The following is a 21895-nucleotide window of genomic DNA, read 5'->3' on the forward strand; positions in this document are numbered from 1 at the left end:
CATGCCTTATTAGGACACGCCAAATTGGGGCAATTAGCCGTGGAAGGGTCATTCTGTCTAAGGAAACCTTCCAGAGAGACCAGGCTGGACGTAACTGCTTTTCTGTTCTCCTATCCCCTGCAGTACTGCCAGGAGAAAAAGGTTTTGGGCCATGAGCTGATGAAATCCATCCATCCTTAATACCTTGCCTTCTTGGGGCAATGGGCAGCTGCAGCAATAGCGCACCAAGCGCCCATGCAGTACATGGCCCGCACAGGCTCATGGCTGCAAAAATGCCCAATTTTCCCTGTGTGGGTTGCCTGGAGCACTCCACAGCTCCAGCCAAAAATTACGGTCTGAGCGTTGTTTTCTGGCCACTGAAGCAGTATCTTCATAGACTACATGTTCATTAACTGGTGAAAACAGAATGAATGAGGTAATAGAAGACCTGGGGAAACAGAAGGAATTGGAATTTCTAAGGATCGTTCATTGACGGTATCGGTTGACCCACACTGCACCGCAGTGAACAGCCACGTTGGGATTTGCCCTTTTTCCCCTACACTAGTCACCTACGGGTAGGGGCTGTTGCTCCGTGTGTCTGTGTGATTCCTCTAATCCTACCCCCTATGTGATTTCTGTGATGACTATTACAGTGTTTGATGTTTTTCTAACAATGGCCTATGGAAGAAGGTATTAATAGGTAATAATTTTCCATTCTTAATTTCTGGTACCTAATTAAGTGTATGTCAGAGTCCAACTTATGTTCAAGTTTTAGTGTGCTTGCGTGATGATCCACATAGGGCCATAGTTCACTTTAAACTACGCAGCCTGGGAACAATCTAATTTTGGACAGCCCAGCCTTGACATGGCCTGCAAAACCAGTCCCAGAAAGAGGGTGAAGTAATACGTATGACAGAAGCAGAGACATGTCTTCCCAGTGGAGTGACACTAAATTATGCTGATTTGAGTCAAACTTCCCGGGTCTCCTCTTCTTTCCAAACTTTCCTATTCTAAATCGACACGACTGGGAAGCGGAAGACCTGGTCTTCCACTCAGACAAATGGACTAACATGAGCCTGGAGCCAACGGCATTTGGTCAGAGTAAAAACCAGTATTTTTAAAAAAATTAAACCTTTTCTGGAAAGTTTTGGGCTGCTTAGAAGTTTACAATTTGAATACCCTTACTGATTTCGAGTTTGCTAGTAAAACTCAATCCTAAAACAAAGAGACTAGAATCTGTTCTTTTATCACAAACCCAATATTTTCCATGTTTTCTCCAGCTTTAGCTTCCCTCCTGCTTTCTTCCTCCTTTGAACTCTACAGCTAATGCAGTCTTACATACATTCACCACTATTATCTGTACTGTCAGAATATACAGTTAATTTACTGCTGCCAACGGCTTGCCTTTGTTGTCATTAACAATCTTCATTTAATAAAAAGCTTTCATCAAAAATGGTTTTCCTGTAGTACTTTTATTTTTCCTAGAAAAGGCATTAATATTAATTTGTTTTCATTTGGTCTGTATTCTTGACTGAATATAGCAAGGAACAAAAAAGATAAACATGTGAGAGAAACCCCAAAGGGAAGGTAATGCAGAAAGAAACAATTCTGTTCTGAAGTTGAATATAATATCTTCTTTTTTTCCAAACTTTTGAAAGCAAAAAAATGATTGAAGGCTAGTAGGTAACATCACATTGCAACTGTGCTCGTAGCGTACAAGGAAGACGCTCCCGTTCTCCACAGCTCCCTGCGGCTTCTTCACTGGGTGAGGCAGAAGGTGATCCTTCGCAAAAGGATTTGGCCTGGAGGTTAGGGGCGATTCACGGGATTTTCTGCTGGAAATGCACTGGACTCTCTACTGATGCTGCGCACTTCACTAACCTTCCCAGAGAAGCGCTGCTGTATCCCTTGCAAGGTTTTCATATACAGCCTCTGCCCATACTGCCTGAAACCCTGGAGCAACAGTTTATTATTGATATCAGAAGAGCATTAAGACATTTCAACTGCCCCGCTGTGTAATGAGCCACAAAAACTAACCAGGAGATACCAATTCTGAAGGATAAACAAAGTGAAAAGAGATGCTGACCCCTCACTATCGTGTTTTGAAGATGGCTACGACCCCAAATGAGAAGTTGTGCCATTAGCCGCAAGGGGCCTACGGGGAATCTGCACGAAGCTGCAGCTAGGCTGGCTCACTCATCTGAGAGAGACGCAGTGGCGCAGACGCGTTATCAAGTGCATTGGATCCACTTTTTGAAGATCCTCGCTCTCTAATGACAGCTGTCAAAACTGGAAGGTATGTTTTGTGAGTGTGCCAGCTGTCTCCCGTGCAATGCTTGTCAGGTACATGCAGACATACCGAAAGGATATCGGGCGATCACGTGAGTGCGCAAAGAACAACGGGCGATGCCGAAGAGCTTCACTGCTGAAGTACGGCAGGGCTGCGTGCCCTGCAACGACCCTTTCGTAATCTGCACAGCTTCCTTGCCTTCCTTCCTTCTCCTTTCCTTCCCTTCCCCATCTCGAACTTTCAGCAAAAAATAAAAAGAGTTTTCACCGAAATGACAGTTTTTGAAATCAGAACTTTTTGGCTAAATACCAATTCAGATAGCGAATGGTGCACAAGCGCTCCACGGGAGCTGCACGGGGAGCGCCTCCTAGGCTCGTGCAGGCCGAGCACATCGCCCGTGCTGTTCCACGAGCCTCTGTTTCAGGGAGGAGAGACGGTATGTTATGGGAACTTCATGGCCTGATCCATCATAGAGTATGAAATATGGCAGGGGAGATCCGTCCCATCTATGAGAACAAGGACGTTAAGCAACTGAAGTACAGCTCCCCTGAGACAGCGTGGTGGCATATCAGAACGGAAATATTTGCGTTTCAGCTAACTATTTTATCCATAAACTCATTTTCCTGTAAAAAGCAGTTCTAATTAAAAAAATATATTAATGAACAGCTTTATGTAAAATGGAGGAACATAGTGTAGCGCGGTTGCTGTTTTCTGGAATAGGCTTTGGAGGCGATCCGGGATGCATCTTCCCTTATTAACAAGGAAAATGTTACTTCCATTAAAGAAAGAAACAACCCTTTCCACCCCCCCCCACCCCTGCCATCCGTGAGAAACTCTCAGTGTATTTTCTGTTTGAAATTTAAATTTGAGCACACTACCGCCCACTGCATGAAATGAATGTGATTAAAATGATGGTTCCTTTTATTTTCAATTAAAATACGTTTTAAATGTTTACCTTTCTGCACTAAATGCAAATGCAGGTGCATAATACGGCACTGGGAAACCAGAGAGTGGAAACCCGCTGACCTAGTTTCACCATCCTGATGGACTAAAATGCAAAAAACCCCAAAAAAACCAAAACCCAAACAAAAAGATGTAAAAGCATACCACCCCCCACCCCCTCAAGCCCGCCAGGGCCTTGGAGTAAAACGTGCTTTTTAGAAGTCACAAAACAAAAACCATTAAAAATGAAACCGTGCAGAAAATGGCAAATGAGGTGGGCTTCGCCCCCCTTCACGACCCCGGTTCCAGAGTTATTTTTTGGGGGGGAAACCAGCATGAGGGGTCACTCCACCCGGCAGGCGGGAGGGAGGGAGGGAGGGGAAGCGCACCGATGCGGACCAAGCAAAGCTTTGGGCCTGAGGTAAATTTTGAGAGATTCTTGAAGAAGACGGCAATGAACTCTGAAAAATTAATCAAATGGTTTTGTATTTACTTCCACTCCGCTCCCAAAGGCCGCACACCCTTCCCCACCCCCCGCACCCCGGCTGCGTTGTGGCCCCGCCCCGCCACTCCTCCCGCCTTCCCCGCCCCCACCGCCGCCGCCGCCGCGGGGCGGGGCCGAGCCCGCCAGCGCCCCGCCCCCTCCGCCCCGCCCCTAGTGACGTCGCCGGCCGGTCTCCAGGCAACGGCGCCCCCCGCGGCGCGGTGCTGGCGGCGGGTCGGGGCGGCCATGGCGCTGCCGCTCCTCCCCGGGGCCGCCCGCGGCCGCAGCGTGAGTGACGGCGGGGGGGAGAGGTCCCGTCCCGTCCCGTCCCGTCCCGTCCCGTCCCACCCCTTCCCGTCCCGTCCCGTCCCGTCCCATCCCATCCCGTCCCACCTCGTCCCATCCCGACACGCCGCCGGGGCGGCCGTGCCGGTGCCGATATCGGTGCCGGCGCCGGCGCCGGTTGCTCTGCCGCCCCCCTTCGGGCCAGGCCAGGCCAGACCAGGCGAGGGCAAGAGGGCGGTCGCCGGCAGCGCTCCGCCGGCCTGAGAGGGCCGGCGGGGGACACGATGCGCTGTGGCTGTCGGCGGGGCCGGCGGGAGGGCGTGAGGCGCCAGGGGGTCCCTGCGGAGCCGGCGCCGGCCCCGGGGCTGGCGAGGGAGCGAGGGCCGGTGCTGCGGCGAGGCCTTTCCCCCCAGCTCCTCTCACCGGGCCGAGAGGCGTGCCAGCCGCCTCCGGTTGTTCCGTGGGAGGGGGGGATGCTCTGCACAGCTCTGGCAGCTGCTGCGGGGCAGTTTGAGCTCTTGGTGCGCCTCTAACAAAGCAAAACGGGGAGAAGCGGACACCCTCTAAATCCAAAAAGTCTTTGCAGAGGAAGGGGGAGAATGCTAGGCATGCCAAGCTGGTTCTTCAGAGTACTATTAGATACTGATGGCAGGCTGAATATATAAAGATGGTATTTTTATCATGAGCTACAATAGCAAACAAAAGAGAAGGCTGCCATCGGCACTTCAAACTTGTTTGTCGAGAATAGCTAGAAACTTGCTGAATACAATCTGTACTGTGAAATGGTGCAGGAGGTAAGGAAGGATTCAGGCGCTGTAGCTAATACCAACAGGAGGCAGATGAAACAGTGTAAACTTTCTTAATAATGTTAAAATATCTGGAAGGGGATCTGTTGTTTTCACATGATGAGCATGGTGTGGCCCTTGTTTCTGCAGCCTGACTGCTGGGGTACTTTGCTAGCTCCTGAGTCTGGTCCACGCTGTGAGGGAGTGCGTGATAAAGCATTTCAGGGACAATTTGTTAATGATTTGTCAAGGTGCACGTATTAATGCCAATGATACCATGAGCATCAGTACCCCTTCAATACAAGACTTGTCCATGCTGGTAGCATCTCTGGGAGCCCAGGTGATGAGTTATGAATCAGTTTGCATTAAGTGTGGTCCAGTGTAAAACCTGGCAGCTCTCTAAAAAACAAGACAAGTAGAGGCAATTGCAGCTGCCTTGCATGCTGGTACAGGGAACATGAAATTGTGTAGAAATACGTGGACCCCCCAGCCTCACTTGGTGTAAGTGTTGGACAGGTGTGCGTACACACAGGACCTCTTGCAGCAAGAGCCCAGCTTACCAGTGGTGAGGATCTTTCAGGCAACTTCTATCCTAAAAACAGCAGGCTGGCTGCCGTTGTTTTAGAAGGAGAAAACAAACAAACAAAAAGGCCTGGTGGTGAATACTCAATCTCTCTTGGTGAATTCAAATTTGTATTGTGAAGAGTTGGTTGTGTATATGATGCTTCAGGTAGCTGCCAAGTGGGCATATCAGCAACATTGAAATAGGTGTGTACCATTTGTATCTGCTGGGAGGAAGCAGAATAGCTCAGCTCAGTCTTATCTGAGACTTCATTGTTCTCCAAACTTCAGTTTGACTTAATTGATAGGGATTATTGTTTTTGGAGTACGGAGTGAGTTGTTTCCCCCAACGCTCCATGCTGAAGTACATATAGAGCGTATACATGTTATGAGAACTAAACGTGTGAAAACCAAGTCACAATTGCCACAAGACAGCATTGTAAAGCCATGGTTACACCATTCTCTGGGCTCCAAATTGCTCTTTTTGATGATCCTTGAGATAGTGGAGTTAATACTGATAACTTGCCTTTCTTGCAAAACATTTCTCATCTCTGCTTAGTTGTTAGCTATTAGATTTAGTTTTATTTTCATATAGTTCTACAAATGAGAGGCCAAGAAGCGCATATTTAAAGGAGAAAAAAAAAAGCATCACTGCTGTAGATAAATTGAAAAGGAAAAAAGTATTTTCACCTGTCAGCACTCTGAGCATTGCCATCAATGCCTCTTACTGCACTGAAATGACAGTAGTGAAGCATACCCTGAAGAAGGATGAGCAGGGGACAGGGGATTGCTGTTCCTGTTGGCCCTTGGTTTATAATTACGGGTATTAATTCCACTCTTACCACTGTTCAAGCCACTGCTGCAATCTTCTTTACCCCTAATGCTTCCACCTGCCTCATACATAGGTCCACAAAAGGCACTGGAAGAGGAGTACCTATGCGTTTTGTCTACCTTGGATGCATTTAACAAGGTGGCTGGACTGTCTCTGGAAAATCAGAGCTTTAAGGTAGTTAGGGTCACGGAGCCTAACTTCAGGGCAGCGGGGACTGCATGGCAAATGGGAAGGAAGAAATCCTTTTGCAGTGCTTAGGCCTCTGGATCTAAGAGCCACTAGCCCATGTATTACCTCTCTGTTATGATTATTAATTCTAGCTAGCCCTGCTGGGAGCACGTACTTCCTCTCCAGCTAGGAACAGAAACGCTGCATCTCGGGCTGGCCGGGAGCAAGGGCAGCGAGGCCAGGCAGCTTGCAGCCACCCCTGGTGCCAGCACTGCAAAAGGCAGCAGCCACTGGCTGGATTTTACTAATTTTCCCTCACTTAACTGTAACCAACTGGTGCCCAATTCAGCAGCTCCCCCGAGAGTGATGCTGCCTGCATAGCTGGGACAAAATCTTGCTGCTTGGGCATCACAGCTAATGAGGCTGGAGAGAAACACAGGGAGGTGACAGGCGCTTTTAAAACAGCTGGAGTGGTTCCTATGGTAACGTAAGGTAATGCTTTCTTTGTGCTATGTGAAGAGCAGGGATGAAAGGGACAGGCATAGCACAAGCAGTGCCACGTTTGATGTTTGGTTTGATGGGGTGGAGAAGAATGATGGATAGCAGAAGGCATCAGGAGTATAAAATATTTACTCTCTACAAAGAGAGTAAAAGGAACTGCCCCTATTTTTTTCAAATATCTTTAAAATAAAAATTACAGTAGTTTGTGCACACACAAGTCCAGCCATCAAATAAACCCCCTTCACTTCCTTTAAAAGTCCTGTTCCCTGAACAGAAGTCCAAAGATAAGCTGCTCATCAGCAGTGCCTGTCCTGTTCACGTGTGGGTGATCAGGAGATCTAATGATAGAGCAGGCAGGCTGGTATTTTGAGCACGGATTAGCCCATCTCCTGCCCGCTTGCGAGGGCCCTCCCTTCAGGGGGCTGGGTAATGGCAGAAGCCAGAGCTTTCCCCCTCGCCGAGGCTGGGGAGGCCAGAGTCTGTGCTGGGAGTGCTGCTGCCCCTCGGCAAAGCTGGCGCTCCTCTGTCCTGACAGCCTTAGAGAAGTGTCCTTGTCGGCCCGGCAGTGGTGGGATGTGGTACTCACGCATCATTTACCATCCTGTTGCATTAAAGAGTTTGTTAGTTTATTTTTACAAACAGTAACTCATGGGTTACCTGTTTGAAAATGTCACTACCTGTTGCATACCCTTGAAAAGGGGAATTCTGAATTTCTCTTCTTTTGCTCTTGCCACTGCAGCCAATGTTTAAACGCTGAGGGGAGACCTAGGTACCGTAGCTTCTGTCTGCAGAGCCCAACTGATACTGAAATTGTGCAATAGCGAGATTTTCAGCTTTGTCTATACAAGTTACATGCATGTCGCCTGTTTTTCAAGACAGAAAATCATGGTTCTCGATAACTGTATTTAATCCTGCATGTGGTGGAAACGTAGCATAAAATAAGTTTACTCTGTTACCACAGGAAAAAGTTTGCGCGTTCAGAGTCTGGGCTGTGTTAGGGATGACGCTGGTTGCAGTGCAACAGCATCGTTACTTCCTTTGTTAGCGTTACTGGCCTACCTCCTGTTGTCCAAGGCAGCTGTCCCTTCTGATACCAGATTGATGTTCTTGCCTTATATCAGCAGTTAATGGAGAGGAGCGCATATTCATGTAGGTCAGAAATACCAGGTGCTAGCCCACCAGTGTATTTTCTTGCCTGGGGTTTGAAATCCCTCTCAGAGAGAGAATCCTGTGCAACAATTCGGCATGGCATTTCTCAGAGAATTGGACAATGAGTTTCTAGATCTCGGGGAAAATACATCCTGGAGAATATCAGTTTCTGTTGTGAAGTTTAGAGGCGCAGCAGAAATTCCACATCTTCCTTGTTTATTGCAGGAGATGGGAATTGCCCTCAACTGTGCTACTGTTGCTGTCTGTGTTTCCTGGCTTGAGTATTTTCTGCTGCTCTCTAATCATCAGTGCCAAAATGGGACATTAGTTTGTCTTGACAGAGCGCTTGCCAACCTCTTTATAAGTAAGCCTGCCTGCTGTGCCTTGCCTTTTTCTTTCCCTGTCCCTCTTTCCTGAACCCCTTCCACTACCTCCTGCCCCTCAGCCCCACCCCCCCAGGTCTCTGTCTGTTCATAACCCCCAAACCCAAATCTTCCTGTAGCTGCCCATCAAGGTTGCATTTGGGACCCTTTACTTTATATCCATCTGTTGTCTTCTCTCAGGCTGTACCAGCTCAGGCTGTAAGAGCTAACAGAATCACAGAATCTAGTGATTCTGGGTTTGGGTTGGAAGGGGCCTTTAAATCTCACCTAGCCCAACCCCCTGTGCAATGAGCAGGAACATCTTCAGGTTGCTCAGAGTCCCATCCAACCTGGCCTTGAATGTTTCCAGGGGTGGGTCATCTGCTACCTCTCTGGGCAGCCTGTTCCAGTGTTTCACCACCCTCATCGTAAAACATTTCTTCCTTATATCTAGTCTAAATTGACTCTCCTTTAGTTTAAATCCGTTACCCCTTGTCCTATCGCAACAGGTCCTGCTAAGAAGTCTGTCACCATTTTTCCTATAGTCCCACTTTAGGTACTGAAAGGCCGCAATAACGTCTCCCCGCAGCCTTCTCTTCTTCAGGCTGAACAACCCTAACTCTCATCCAGTCCTCACAGGAGAGATGCTCCAGCCCTCAGATCATTTTTGTGGCCCTCCTCTGGACCTGCTCCAACAGGTCCATGTCTTTCCTGTGCTGATCCAGGCTGTTGGTGATTCACCTTTTTCTGGGGTGTGTTACATGGGCACCACAGTTGCTGGGAACAATGTTTTGAGGTAATCCTCTGTTTACAGTATGACCTAAAAGATTTGAAAATCAGTAGCTGAAATATGGCTTTTCACTAAGCAGCGAGTGCTAACTTTGTGAGAGGTACTACTTATAAGTATTGCAGGAACTTGCTGTTTGTCTCATCTCTGGTGGTGACCTGCGCTTTCCACAGGGCAGGAGGTCACATGGATGTGACTAGCACAGTGTGCAGCATTTGCGTCTATTTCCATTGCTTAGTCAAAGCAACCAGCAGACTGTGCCAGCACCCTAGAGCAGTTCAGAAACGCCACAGTTCATCCTGACACAGGATTTGAGTAGGACCTCCACAGTGCATCTGCTGTTCTCAAGGTGGGAATTAAAATTGGATATGGGGAGGAGAACTGCACTGCTACGGGTGGCTTCTGCCGTAACTCTCTGTGGAACTTGGTTAAAAGCACATAGCTCCTGAGATGGTGTGTGTCACAGGGCTCCCTCATCACTCCAGATGCTGTGGTGAGAGATTTCCAGTTGTGTTTGGTTCAGCTGAAATGTTCAGCTCCCTGATGAGTTTGCTGTGACTCCGTACCAGAGTATTAAATAGCAAGATGGAGAGAGCATGAGGCAGCGTTCCCCAAGGACTGCAGTGGCTGAGTTTGCAGAGCCAATAGCTGCAGTCAGAGAATCCTGACCTTTGTATTAGTCACTATTGAATGTATCCTCAATATTTATTTCTGGCTCACCGCACAGAAAATAGCCAACTTCATTCAGCAGATATACAGCCTGCTCAGTTTAGCTGCATTAGCACAGGAGACACAGTAAAGCTCTTTCCTTGCACTCTCACAGATTTCTTTTAGAAGTCATTTAATATTAGTGTGGAGGTAACGTGATGTTCTGTCACTATTTTAGGCTGGATGTGGTCTTAGTTCATTAGCTGGTGTTTCCTAAACGTCATTTTTCTCTTTTGTCATCTTCAATTATAATTACTCTTTTTCTTAAACTTTCTTTTGGTTTTTTGTTGTTAATGTTTGGATTTTTTTTTTTTCAGAAATAACTGTACAGACTTTTGGAAGAGATTATTTTGCATATGGATTTAGGTGCTTTTTGTGGAAAAGGGGTTTATAAGTAATACTAAGATGAGGAATCTAAAATAGCCTTTCTATCGAACTCTAAAAAGTTACAAGATGCCACAAAAGATTCTTAACAGAATTGCAGCTCTTGGGCCATGGATTTTTCATATCAAATTGTGACAGATATTGTGATTTCATCCCTAAATTCTGGAAAATTTCCAGCAGGAGCAAACCTGGATTACTTTGATGAACAGTTTAGCACACGGTAACTCCCCAAAACCCAGAAACAGATGAACAGCAAATGCTTCTAGAAGAAGCTTTGAGGACATGAAAAGCTTTCCTTTGCTCAGGAAAACTGCCACCCTCACTGTGCATTGATAACTATATGCCTTTCTCCCTAACTCATGCTCTGGTTATAGGGGGAAAATAATTAAATACTTGCTGTGCCAAAAAAGTGGAACTGTTCCGTAGCACCTTCAGTATAAATCAGATGTTTCTGCCTACAAATTTCCCTTTTAAAACTCAGCTTGACTATAGTTATTTCACATTTGAACTGATAAATGCAGAAAGCTTCCTCCCATTCTGACTTCTCCCCAACTCTATCGGCTTACTGAGGAACAAAGTTATTAAAGAAAGAAAGAGGAGAAGAAAGGGCACCTCGTTATCACCCAAAGGAGAGGCAAAAACCATCCCAAGTGTTGGTGTGTTACAAAGCAGGTGCCAGACCCTGTCAGTGCCTGTCTGTTCTAGAGTCCCGTACCAGGAGAGTGCCTGTGTTCACTTCTTCAGGGAAGGGTGGGATGACCGCATGAAGATCTGCTCGTAATGCCTAAATGTCAGTTCTTACACTGCCCACTGAAGCATGAAATCACAGCTCAAAAAAATGTGATAGGAAATATTTTATTTTCAATATTAAACCTGCAAATATGCAGCACTTTTAAAAATCTTGTGTAAAGTCCTGGCTTGAGCAATGCTGTGTGGCGGGGGGGGTGGGGGGTGGGGAGGGCGTGGGCTAACTAGTCATTACACAAACAAGTATTTCCTTTTATTGATTTTCTCTTTTATTCCTTTTATTGATTTTCTCTTTTATCAGTAACCCTTGTTCTTGAGTAGTAAATATGGTTCAGGAGTACTTCTTGTTTTCCTTTGTATTATTCTTTAAGCTATGATACTTGCTATCTGCCCTTTTATTCACATCTTTTCAAAACATTGCTTACTTTTTAAATATCATTTTTGGGGAAGTGCTTCCATACTGCCAATCGTTACTGTCCCCAGTGTATGAACCTTATCTCATTTTGCAATGACTGTTTCAAGAGTGCTGGCTAGCCCAGCTTTTGTTAACCTAAGCAAGGTATGGCCATTGATTATCATGATATTAAAAATAATAATTTGTAAAAATAGCAAGTAATTTATTATTTTCCATACCACCGCACTTGCAAAAGGACACAAGTGGTATGCAAAAGGGTTTTAAGCTAAGGTTAAGCTAAGGCAATGATTGAGCTGCTTGTGTCAAGGGCAGCTCTCTGTCCTGTATCATTGGATTTAGAGCACTGCAAGGCAGGTGAACAGTTCAGACTGTAACTTCCCATGTGCAGTAGTTTGTATATATGAGCGTTGAACGTTATGAGCCATGAGGTTGTTTAGCTGCCTTCAGATTCCTCAGTCTCTTTCATATTGGCAGAATGAAATAATTACTTGGTTACTTTCAGGTTTTGCTGTTTCCCTGCTTGCACTTGTTCCCAGAACTGCTGTGCTGAGTGTGTTACATTACCTTGGAGCACCTGAACTTCACCATGATGAAAAACAATGAACCCTTCCTTTTCTTTGTTGTTTTTCTTGCCCATTTTTTGATTCCTGATAGTAACTTAAAGTTGTCTACACCTTTTAGGGGAGTACTGGTTTAAATATATATGCATGTGATACCTAGTGTTGCTCAGTCTTCCAAATGAGAGGCAATTTTGGCCCTCTGCTACTTTGCTGATGTACCTGCTCCGGTGCTACTATGAAAATTTTGCTGTCCAGCCTTTTCCTCTACCCAGGGCCTTCTCTGTACTCATACGTAACATCAGATCCTCCCCCTTCAGCCTCGTCTTCCCTCATGTTCACCCAGACCCAGGCTGAGGGAGGGCACAGCTGCGGTAGTCTCCGTCTACCCTTAGTAGGTGTGTCAGGGTGCAGTTACCCAGTGACCCTTCTCCACCTTCCCAGACAAAGTGTTTTGAGGATTTGAGAGGGCGAGGAAGGGAGGAATAGCAGAGCGAGAGGAGCTAACAAGTCAGAACAGCTGCTCATGGGAGAAAGGGTTAAGGGAGCTTTCTGTTGGCTTTTCCTATTTCCCTGTCCTCTTCTGTGAGACTGATATGTGGGGTCGATAGAGGATTGCTGCCTGAGTGCAGCTCACACCGGCTGCCTCCACTGGAGGGAATAGGCCAGCAAAGCAGGCAGCTCATTAGGAGGGACATTCCCACAGGCAGGACTGATGTTCATGTGAGGCCGGAGGCTTTTCTGCATCACTTCAAGACTGGCTCCAGCCCCAGCCAAGAAAGGCGAGTAGGCAAGATGGGTTTCTCTGCAGTTGGTTGTGCATGTTTTTTTAAGCACACCATCCTTAATTGCCTGAAAAAAATAGTAATAATATAAAGAAATCACTACTGAGACCTTCTTTTGGAATAAGCCCAGATGGCATTAATATTCTGTCTTTTGATTCAGATCCAACCTCCCAAAATGTAAGTGTATTCACTAGTACAAAGCTATTTGTTTTGCACTCGGGGATGCAAGTTTAAATAAGATCTTTGACATAAGTAATGAGAGCAGGCTGTTCTCTGGGTATTCCTGAAGAGTTTGCTTTTGTCCTCTGGAGATCTACAGAAAAGGCTTTTCGCCTCTACCTTTTGCAAAAGTTCTCATGGGTAACTTGCTTCTTTCTACCACACACCTCAATGCGTGTTGCAGGGAGTGAGGGTGGGGGAAATGGCCGGTATCATCCTGTCTCTCAGCCTGGGTAAATTACTGGAATATTTTTCCATTTTCATCTATAAGACTGGCAAATTGAGCACTGAAATATGTCACTTCACTTGCAGTATTCCGGTTGCTACAGGTTTTTAGACTCTGTATTAAAAGTAATTATAGAAAAACTTTTACATGTTCATCCCCCTTGCCTAGATAGTTAACTCCTATGGATTTAAAAACAAACACACAGATGTTTTTTTCTCTCTTTTTTTCCCAAACTTCTGACAGATAGGGAAAGAAAAGTTCCACAAGTCACAGCACTGGGGTTACTGCAATAATGTTGCTATGCTGGTTGGAGAAGATAAACCTGGAATAGGAGGTGAACCATTACCTGGTCAGAAGCTGAAACCTAAATACAGTGTGTTTCCTGAAGGGATGGGAAGTGATGCTCCTGCTTGGGTAGCATTTGACAAGCAGGTATGTAGAAATCTGTATTGCTATGTTTTTTATGAATAGCTACAATATGACAAAGGTGATATAAAGGTGAAATTCAGTGAGTCAAATACTTCAGAAGATGATTTTGTGCATGAAAAAAAAGCTCCTAGACAGACAAAAAGAGTGGTACCATCTATTTCCCCATCATATTGGTATATTGGACAATTAATAGAAACATATATATCATGCCATACAGCAACATATAAAAATATTTCTGTATTGGAGCACATCTCCTACAGGATATAATAAGACTGAGGGAGTGGTTGATATATTTCTTTTTAGTAAAAATGGTGACAATGAAGGAATTATTTGGCAACCTGGTAAGAATGAATGCAAGGTAAGCCCCAGTCCAGGAGAAAATGTGCATGGGTACTCGGGAATCATTAACCACAGTGGAGTGCTGTAGGCTTGGATTCACTTATGCCATCATGTTTGCTTGCTCAAAGTCTTGTTGACTTTGCTGTGATCTGTTCATGTGTAATATAGGTAGATTGTGTCCGTTACAGGCACAGCAATTTAAAATCAATATTTTCTCATTTTGTAAGGGTGTAGTGATGCCTTTAAAGTCAGAGTCATTAAATAACTGCAATCAGTAATGATACGAATTTTGTAGCACACTGTCATTACTTTCCATGTTTAAATTTACATTAAATTCTATTCAGCTATGTTTTATTTCTAAAGCAAAAAGCCTACCATCAGAGAAGAAAAATGATCCAGAAAAAGAAATCATTCAGGAGATCACAGAAATGTTGCATGACTAAAGGATTATGATATTTAAATATTGGGAAGAATGGCTAATCTCACAATTTTTCCTTTAAAAGAAAAGCCATGCAGGTAATTGCAGTACAATTATGCATTCATCTCTTTGGCAGACCAGAACTACTACAAGAAAATGTAAGGCTTGAACAGATACATGTGACTTGGGTTAGCATTACCTCAGAAGTCCTTAGTACTGCTCACATAGTTTTCAGTGATGTGCTCAAGTATGAATTCATCTATGTACCAAAGTGTTAAGGCTTCAGCCAGACCTGCACTTGCTTTATCTGCACCCTTCTTTCAACGAGAAGGTATGCATTGGCTTCTCCAGGCCATATTTAAGTTATCAGGACTTGGACCCAAGTTTATAAAATAAAGGGGTTAAGCAAGACACAGCGAGGACCTGCCACTGAACATGGCTGGTGAGATGGACTAGCTAGACTTTCCACTTTCCTTCTTTAATCAGTGTATTCCTCCACAGGGTAATACTGGGCAGGAGTTTGCAGGTTTGGAATTGGCCTCTGGAGGGCTCATGTGTTTGTATTAATTGCAGACAGCTAAAGGTTTCCCAACTAATCTAGCTTCCCCAGTTAAGAGCCTAGAATACAGCCATTTCCTCCAGTGCTGCAGTTTGTGATGGAGAAAAATGGACTTACGTGAAAAATGGTTTGAGTAGGTGTTTATCCATTTAAATGTAGTCTGCTTTCTTACCATTTTTCTTTGGTTTCTAAAGTTCAGCAGTACCATAATAGCTGGAGGAAGGACAGGCATAAAACTTCATTATTAAGTAGGTTAAGAAATAGTTTTTGCAATTTCATATGCCTAATAGAAGCAGGTGTAAATTTAATTTCTTCTACGATTAAGTAAACACACAAGGCTGCCTGGGCTTGAAAAGGTGTTTATAATTTGACTGCTGCAGGTGCCAGGCAAACCTTCTGCCAACTTCACAAAATGTCGCAGAGTTTATTCGGTATTTGTTACTTCTGGTTTTGATATGTAACATTTAATTTTTTGAAGAGTGGGATGGGAATTTTGCACATAGCAATGTACTACTGATGAGACATGAGTTAGGAAGTGTTACATTTCACGTATTTTTAAAATTAACCTTGCTTTAAAATGAAAACTAAGTCATCTTCTTTTCTGTTCCTTCCCCTCCTCACCCTTCCTGAATCGTCTGTTGGCTGCTGCATATATTTAATACACTGGCATGTTGATAAGGGTATAAAGACAATAAAGTTTAAGTGCAAAAGAACTTGCTCAAACTCCTCACATGGAGTAAGCCGGGACATGGGTGTATGCTTGGGGAAAGGAAAGAATACAGTGTATTTAGGACCTGTTTGTGCTTGGAGATCTGTGCAAACAGACTGTTTCACCTGGCTGGTGTCTCACAAGACAATCATTCTCAGAAAAGTTCATTGACAACATTAAGAATGATTAGTAATCAAATAGGGCACTTGAATAATATGTTTGTCAAACAAATATACTCTAGTGGGACTAACAGAATAGGGAGAAGAGGGTACAGCATCTAAGGAAGTTTCCAATGGTTGCATGGCTTATCAGCAGCTGAACAAGGAATGAGATTCAGCTCCTTGTTGCTGAACCCCAGGATCACAGGATCACAGAATGGTAGGGGGTGGAAGGGACCTCTGGAGATCATCTTGTCCAAGCCCCCTGCTTCAGCAGGTACACCTAGAGCAGGGGGCACAGGACCTCATCCAGGTGGGTTTTGAATGTCTCCAGGAAAGGAGACTCCACAACCTCCCTGGGCAGCCTGTTCTGCTGCTCTGTCATTCCTTCCCTCAAAGGTAAGAAGTTTTTCCTCATATTCAGGTGGAACTTCCTGTGTTCCGACTTGTGCCCATCGCCCCTTGTCCTGCCATTGGGCACCACTGAAAAGAGTCTGGACCCACCCTCTTGACACCCACCCTTTAGATAGTTACCAAGCATTGATGAGATCACCCCTCAGTCTTCTCTTCTCCAGGCCCTTTGTCCAGGTCATTGATGAATATGTTGAACAGGACTGGATGCAGCACAGACCCCTGGGTAACACCACTAGCGATAGGCCTCCAACCAGACTCTGCCCCATTGATCATGATCCTCTGAGTTCTGCCATTCAGCCAGTTCTCTATCCACCTCACTGTCCACTCATCCAACCCACACTTCCTAAGCCTACCTGTGAGGATGTTATGGGAGCCAGTGTCAAAAGCCTTGCTGAAAATGAGGTAAGCAACATCCACTGCTCTCCCTTCATCTACCCAGCCAGTCACACCATTGTAGAAGGCTATGAGGTTGGTCAGGCATGATGTCCCCTGGGTGAATCCATGATGACTAATTTTGATAACCTTTTCCTCTACATGCCTGGAGATGACCTCCACGATGAACTGTTCCATCACCTTTCCAGGAATTGAGGTGAGGCTGACTGGCCTATAGTTTCGTGGGTCCTGCTTGCCCTTTTCAAAGACGGGAGTGACATTAGTTACCCTCAAGTTCTTGGGCACCTCTCCTGTCCTCCGTGACCTTTCAAAGATGATGGAGAGTGGCTTAGTGACAGCATCCACCGGCTCCCTCAGCACTCATGGGTGCATTCCGTCGGGGCCCATGGATCTGTGAGGATCCAGTTTGCATAAAAGATCTCTGACCCAATCCTCTTCAACCAAGGGTAAGTCTTTCTCCAGATTTCCCCTCTCACCTCTGGGGGCTGAGATGCCTGAGGGACAGCCTTAGCAGTAAAGACTGAAGCAGAGGCGGCGTTCAGTAACTCTGCCTTCTCTGCATCCTGCGTCACCAGGGCCCCCACCTCGGTCAGCAGCGGGCCTACAGTTTCCCCAGTCTTTCTTTTACTACTGCTGTATTTGAAGAAGCCCTTCTTGTTATCTTTGACACCCCTTGTCAGATTGAGTTCCAGGTGGGCCTTGGCCCTCCTTGTCACATCTCTGCATACCCAGACATCGTTCCTATATTCCTCCCAAGTAGCCAGTCCCTTTTTCCACGTACTGTAAACCTTCTTCTTCCATTTGAGTTTTCCTAGAAGCTTTTTGTTCATCCATGTAGGTCTTCTGGCTCCTTAGCTTGATTTCTTCCTCATAGGGGTGCACTGGTCTTGAGCTTGGAGGAAGTGGTCCTTGAATATTGACCAGCTCTCTTGGACTCCCATACCTTCTAGAGCCCTAACCCATGGGACTCCTCCAAGCAGGTCTTTGAAGAGGCCAAAGTTAACTCTCCTGAAGTCCAGGGTCATAATCCTACTTGTTGCCCTGCTTCTACCACGCAGGATCCTGAACTCCACCATGTCATGGTCACTGCTGCCAAGACTACCCCCAACCCTGACATCCTCAACCAGACCTTCCTTGTTTGTTAGTATAAGGTCCAGCAGCACATCTCGCCTCTTTGGCTCCTCCACCACCTGTGTCAAAAAGTTATCCTCGATGCTCTGCAGGAACCTCCTGGACTGCGCAAGCCTTGCCGTGTTGCTTTTCCAGCAAATAACAGGGTGGTTGAAGATCTGCATGAGAACCAGGGCCTGTGATTGTGAGGCTACTTTGGCTGTCTGTAGAAGGCCTTGTCAACTTCCTCTTCCTGATCAGGTGGCCTGTGGCCTGTAGCAAATGTTCAGACTGTGATATAGTGGTTCTACCACAGTACCTTTTAAGTCCCCATGAGCATTCAAGACATTTACAAAGGGCTCCTGGTCCTTCCAGAATAGTAGCTGGAGGCCAGGAAGGATACCTTGGTCATCGAAAATGGCACTATACACCAATGTTTATAGACAAATGGAAGGAAGAAGAGGTGTTAAAGGATGATAGAGTTGTTTGTGTTGGCTTTGTTGTATGTCAGATGTTTTATCCGGTGTTTTGTGTTTGATACATGAAACTGAAATCCACAGTTAAAAATTACATGTGGCCAGAATGAATTTTATTTATTTTCAAGTACTTCATCTTTAGGTTGTTCGGAAACTTGCATGTTGTACTACATAAACAAACCATAACTGACAGTGTCTAGATTCTTTTGTGTGAAGATGTAATGCCATCAGGCTTAACGGGTAACTGTTAAGTCATTTGATTATAATTTGAATTTTATTTCTCGAATGGTAGTGGGTCACAGTGCAGGAGTGTTGATGCCAAAAATGTATCTGTCATATTGTTTGATGCGTGCTGAAAATCGGTGGGATTTAGCCTTTGAAATAGTTTGTAGGAACGGAGTTTTTCTCATCTTGCAGTTACCCTGCCTGAGAGAAGGAAGACTGGCCTATTGAGAAGTCTGACTAGGACACAGGACAGCTGTTCTTGTGTGCTCCTGAGCAAGCTGTTAGCTCTCTCTTCCCAGATGTAGAAAAAGAAGTTGTTATTTTTCTATTAGGATGTTTTAATATCTCTGTCATTCGTATTCATGGAAGTACTCTGAGCTTCTCAAAGACACGTGCTAAAGGAATACAGACTATTAACTGGTCTGTTCTGTGCCATATAGGGATCTTGGCTAACTCACTAGATTTCAAGCATTTTCAAGCCATAGTCTGCCAGATGCTCATTGAAACATAGGGAACCTAAGATGTCTTATTTCCAATGCTTCAGTTCGTCTAATGAATTAAGAATAAAGGTAATTGCATATATCAAATAGAATAATTGAAAGAAGTGAAGTATGGATTACCACTGATTTGACCCAAATGTGTTGGGGGGCAGGATGAAAACCTTGTTTTAATTATTGCCTCCTTTCACATTCCTACTGCAGCAACCACCCTGGTAGGTAATGCACTACTAAGTAGACAGTTCTTGCACATTCCCTTAAAAATGGTCTTGGTGATTAAACACTATAAATGATACCAAGAACTGTAAATCTGTGTAATGGTTTGCTGAGTTTGAGTTGGGATCTCCAGACATAAAGGCCACTGTAGTAAACCACTGAGCACCTCACCTATGAAGGCTTTTTTTCTTGCATTATTCCTATTGCAAGATACCATGAAGACCAGTTGGTATACTCTCTGAGATTTCCCCACTTGTGGAATTGCAGACGCAGGTAAGTTTTGAAATGCCAGTATTGCACAGCCTTAAATGACTCCTGAAAAACGTCATTTTTCTTTGATAGTCTTCGGTGCCATTCATTAGATAGATTACAGGATTTGCTTAAAAAGAGCTCTTCTTTCCACTTACCTCAATGGTAAAGCCATTACTGTCATAATGCACTTTATTTTCCAGGAATTCATTGAATAGAAGTCTAAAATTTGCTTTAGGACCTAGGTAGCTCATTGTGCTATCAAAAGCGCTTTGTTCAGAAGGTTTTCCAAGCAGCCTGCTGATAGTTTTATATTTGATTTATTTCTTTACTTCAGAGTTCCATCTCTGCTTAGATGTTGTGATAATATAAATGCCAGGCAAAGAATTTTAAATTTATGTGATTTAATGTGGATTTCTATATTTACATTTCTGAGAAATAAATCTACCTCCTGAAAGCCATCCCTTTAGTTACTTATAATCTATATAAGTTTATTTTATTGACATATTTTGCAAAAACATTGAAGATTTTGCTGCTTTATATTTATTTATTGTTTTTAATAGGTATTGTCTTTTGATGCCTATTTTGAGGAAGAAGTGCCTGACAAAAATCAAGAGCTATATAGAGTCAGACATTGTAAAATATACTTCTACCTTGAAGATGATACAATTCAAGTGATTGAACCCCAAGTGAAAAATAGTGGCATAACTCAAGGTATCTATTTTTAATAGCACTCTTTTTTCTGCTCTTTATATCTTTCTTCAGTACAGTCTTGGTCCATTCTAATGGATATATAACATGACTTCTTATAGTTAAAATGGGCTGTAAGTGAATAGCTATAATTGTCTTTTCTTGTTACGGATCATAATGTGAACTTTTTTGCTGTCTTCGTTTCTGAAGATACAGGTTTTGTAAGGCAGAATCCCATCCCGCACTCACACATACAATTTTTTCTGTAATATAGCTGTATGAATTAATATAATAGCGGGTCTGCTGTCAGTGTTGTGTCACATCTGAAAAAACAATTTGTGTTCTAGATCTTTGTTCCTGAGCCTGATTCCTCCCATCTTGGCACTGGCAGCAAGTTCTCTAGCTGCAGCTCTGTAATTGTTCATTAGCTGCTGCAGTGTCTCTGCCGTTGTTGAAGGAGAGCGCCTTTTGTGCCTCTGGCTGTTGGTTCTTCTATGATTAAAGTGCCCTTGGCACAGTAATTTTTCCTTGACGCCTGTAGGTTAAACTGCCTTGCCTCAGTGTGACATCACTTCACTTGGGCCAGCCGGAGGACTTTTGGAGGAGGGTTTACTGGGCTGATTTACTGGAGTATTAATGGACTTGGTTTACATTAAAAAAATGTAATCTAGTGGTCAACATCCTGTTGCAGAAGGGGAGCACAGCTGCTGCTTCTTGGTGTTTATGTGTCACTGCCAGAATTAAAAGTTTTCAAGGGTTGTAGTCCATATAAGCAGGATGTCTTGTGATGAGTATCTTGGGATGACTGCGCCTCCAATCCCCAAAGATGTTTTGTATGTTCTAGTGGATCTTAGCACAGCAATTTTCAAAAATAAGTTAACCATTTAACTACTGTATTATTTTCCAAGGTGAGCAGATGCTATCGGTTTCTCTGTCTATGGAGCAGTATAATATTTAAAGGTGTTATGTGCACCATTATTGTTAGACCTGGGATAAAATTACCTGGGAATCTTTTCTTAAACCAGTACGTCAGGCCCTGCTCTCCCTGTGTTGAGTGGCTCTTCAATAGGAACTGATTTTGAATTCAGAGGAACCTTGTCCTACTCCTACCTGGGCAAGTGTTTTTTCAAGACCTGAAGAAAAGCATGTCGGATCTCTTGTCCTGGGAACTTACAACTAACTTACCCCATCCCTGCGCTCATATGTGTGAGGCTGGAGATGTCACTAGGTCTAAGTTTTCTTTGACCTGTGTGTCATGAGAGCGGGAGAGGCTCTTTCTGGATTTTGTGGAAATGGCAAAGGAAGTACAGTTAACCTGAGAGGCAGGAGTGACATCTTTGAGAGGGAAGGTGAAAGCCAGGTTCATTAGAGCAGGATAAAGCAAATTCAAAGCTGATTCCTTTGAATCTAGCAATAGTAATGAGTAATTTTCATTGTCTTGGTAGTATGGGTTGTGCAGGCTGCCCCTTCAGGCCTGATGTTCCTGTCAGTCTAGTCATGATCCTGTGGTGACAGGAAGGCTACAGTTTCCCCCTATTCCCTTGGTTGTCTCTTATGTTAATGGTTTTGGAGTCACCTTTGGTACTGGATCTAAAATGAACTGAATAATGTTAGCGAGAAGCAAGAATTCTCTCAGTCTTCCATGCAGGGATGTTTTGAAGGTCTCTGTGGCTTTGAATTAGTACTTCGTGTAGGATAAATGAGTATACACAATATATTAAACTGATGGATTAAAAAAAAAATGCTCGAGGATGTCAAAAGTGCACTTAATGTTTTTGTTGCTGGTACCTGGGCTGATAAGTAAGCTCTGTATGTTGATTGCATTTAGGAAGGAAGAGATGCTTTAG

At 44.4% G+C, this 21895-nt stretch overlaps 1 protein-coding gene across 7 annotated transcripts in view; it reads left to right on the top strand.

The window, feature by feature from the left end:
• The first annotated feature begins 3888 nt into the window (after window positions 1-3888).
• The window catches only part of EFHC2 (EF-hand domain containing 2), a 65406-nt gene continuing 47399 nt past the window's right edge, over window positions 3889-21895 (top strand). Inside the window, exons 1-3 of one of the 7 annotated variants that reach the window (XM_064472953.1) lie at window positions 3889-3983; window positions 13410-13598; window positions 19922-20072. In XM_064472953.1, coding sequence (XP_064329023.1) covers window positions 3942-3983; window positions 13410-13598; window positions 19922-20072 — 382 coding nt within the window. In that variant the 5' untranslated portion in view covers window positions 3889-3941. Of the gene's footprint in view, window positions 3984-12135; window positions 12899-12921; window positions 13082-13409; window positions 13599-14297; window positions 14451-19921; window positions 20073-21895 lie in introns of those variants that run through there. The other 6 variants (XM_064472972.1, XM_064472981.1, XM_064472963.1 and 3 more) reach the window with 6 other exon arrangements.

This window comes from Phalacrocorax carbo, chromosome 1 (assembly GCF_963921805.1).
Source record: "Phalacrocorax carbo chromosome 1, bPhaCar2.1, whole genome shotgun sequence".
NCBI lineage: Eukaryota > Metazoa > Chordata > Aves > Suliformes > Phalacrocoracidae > Phalacrocorax > Phalacrocorax carbo.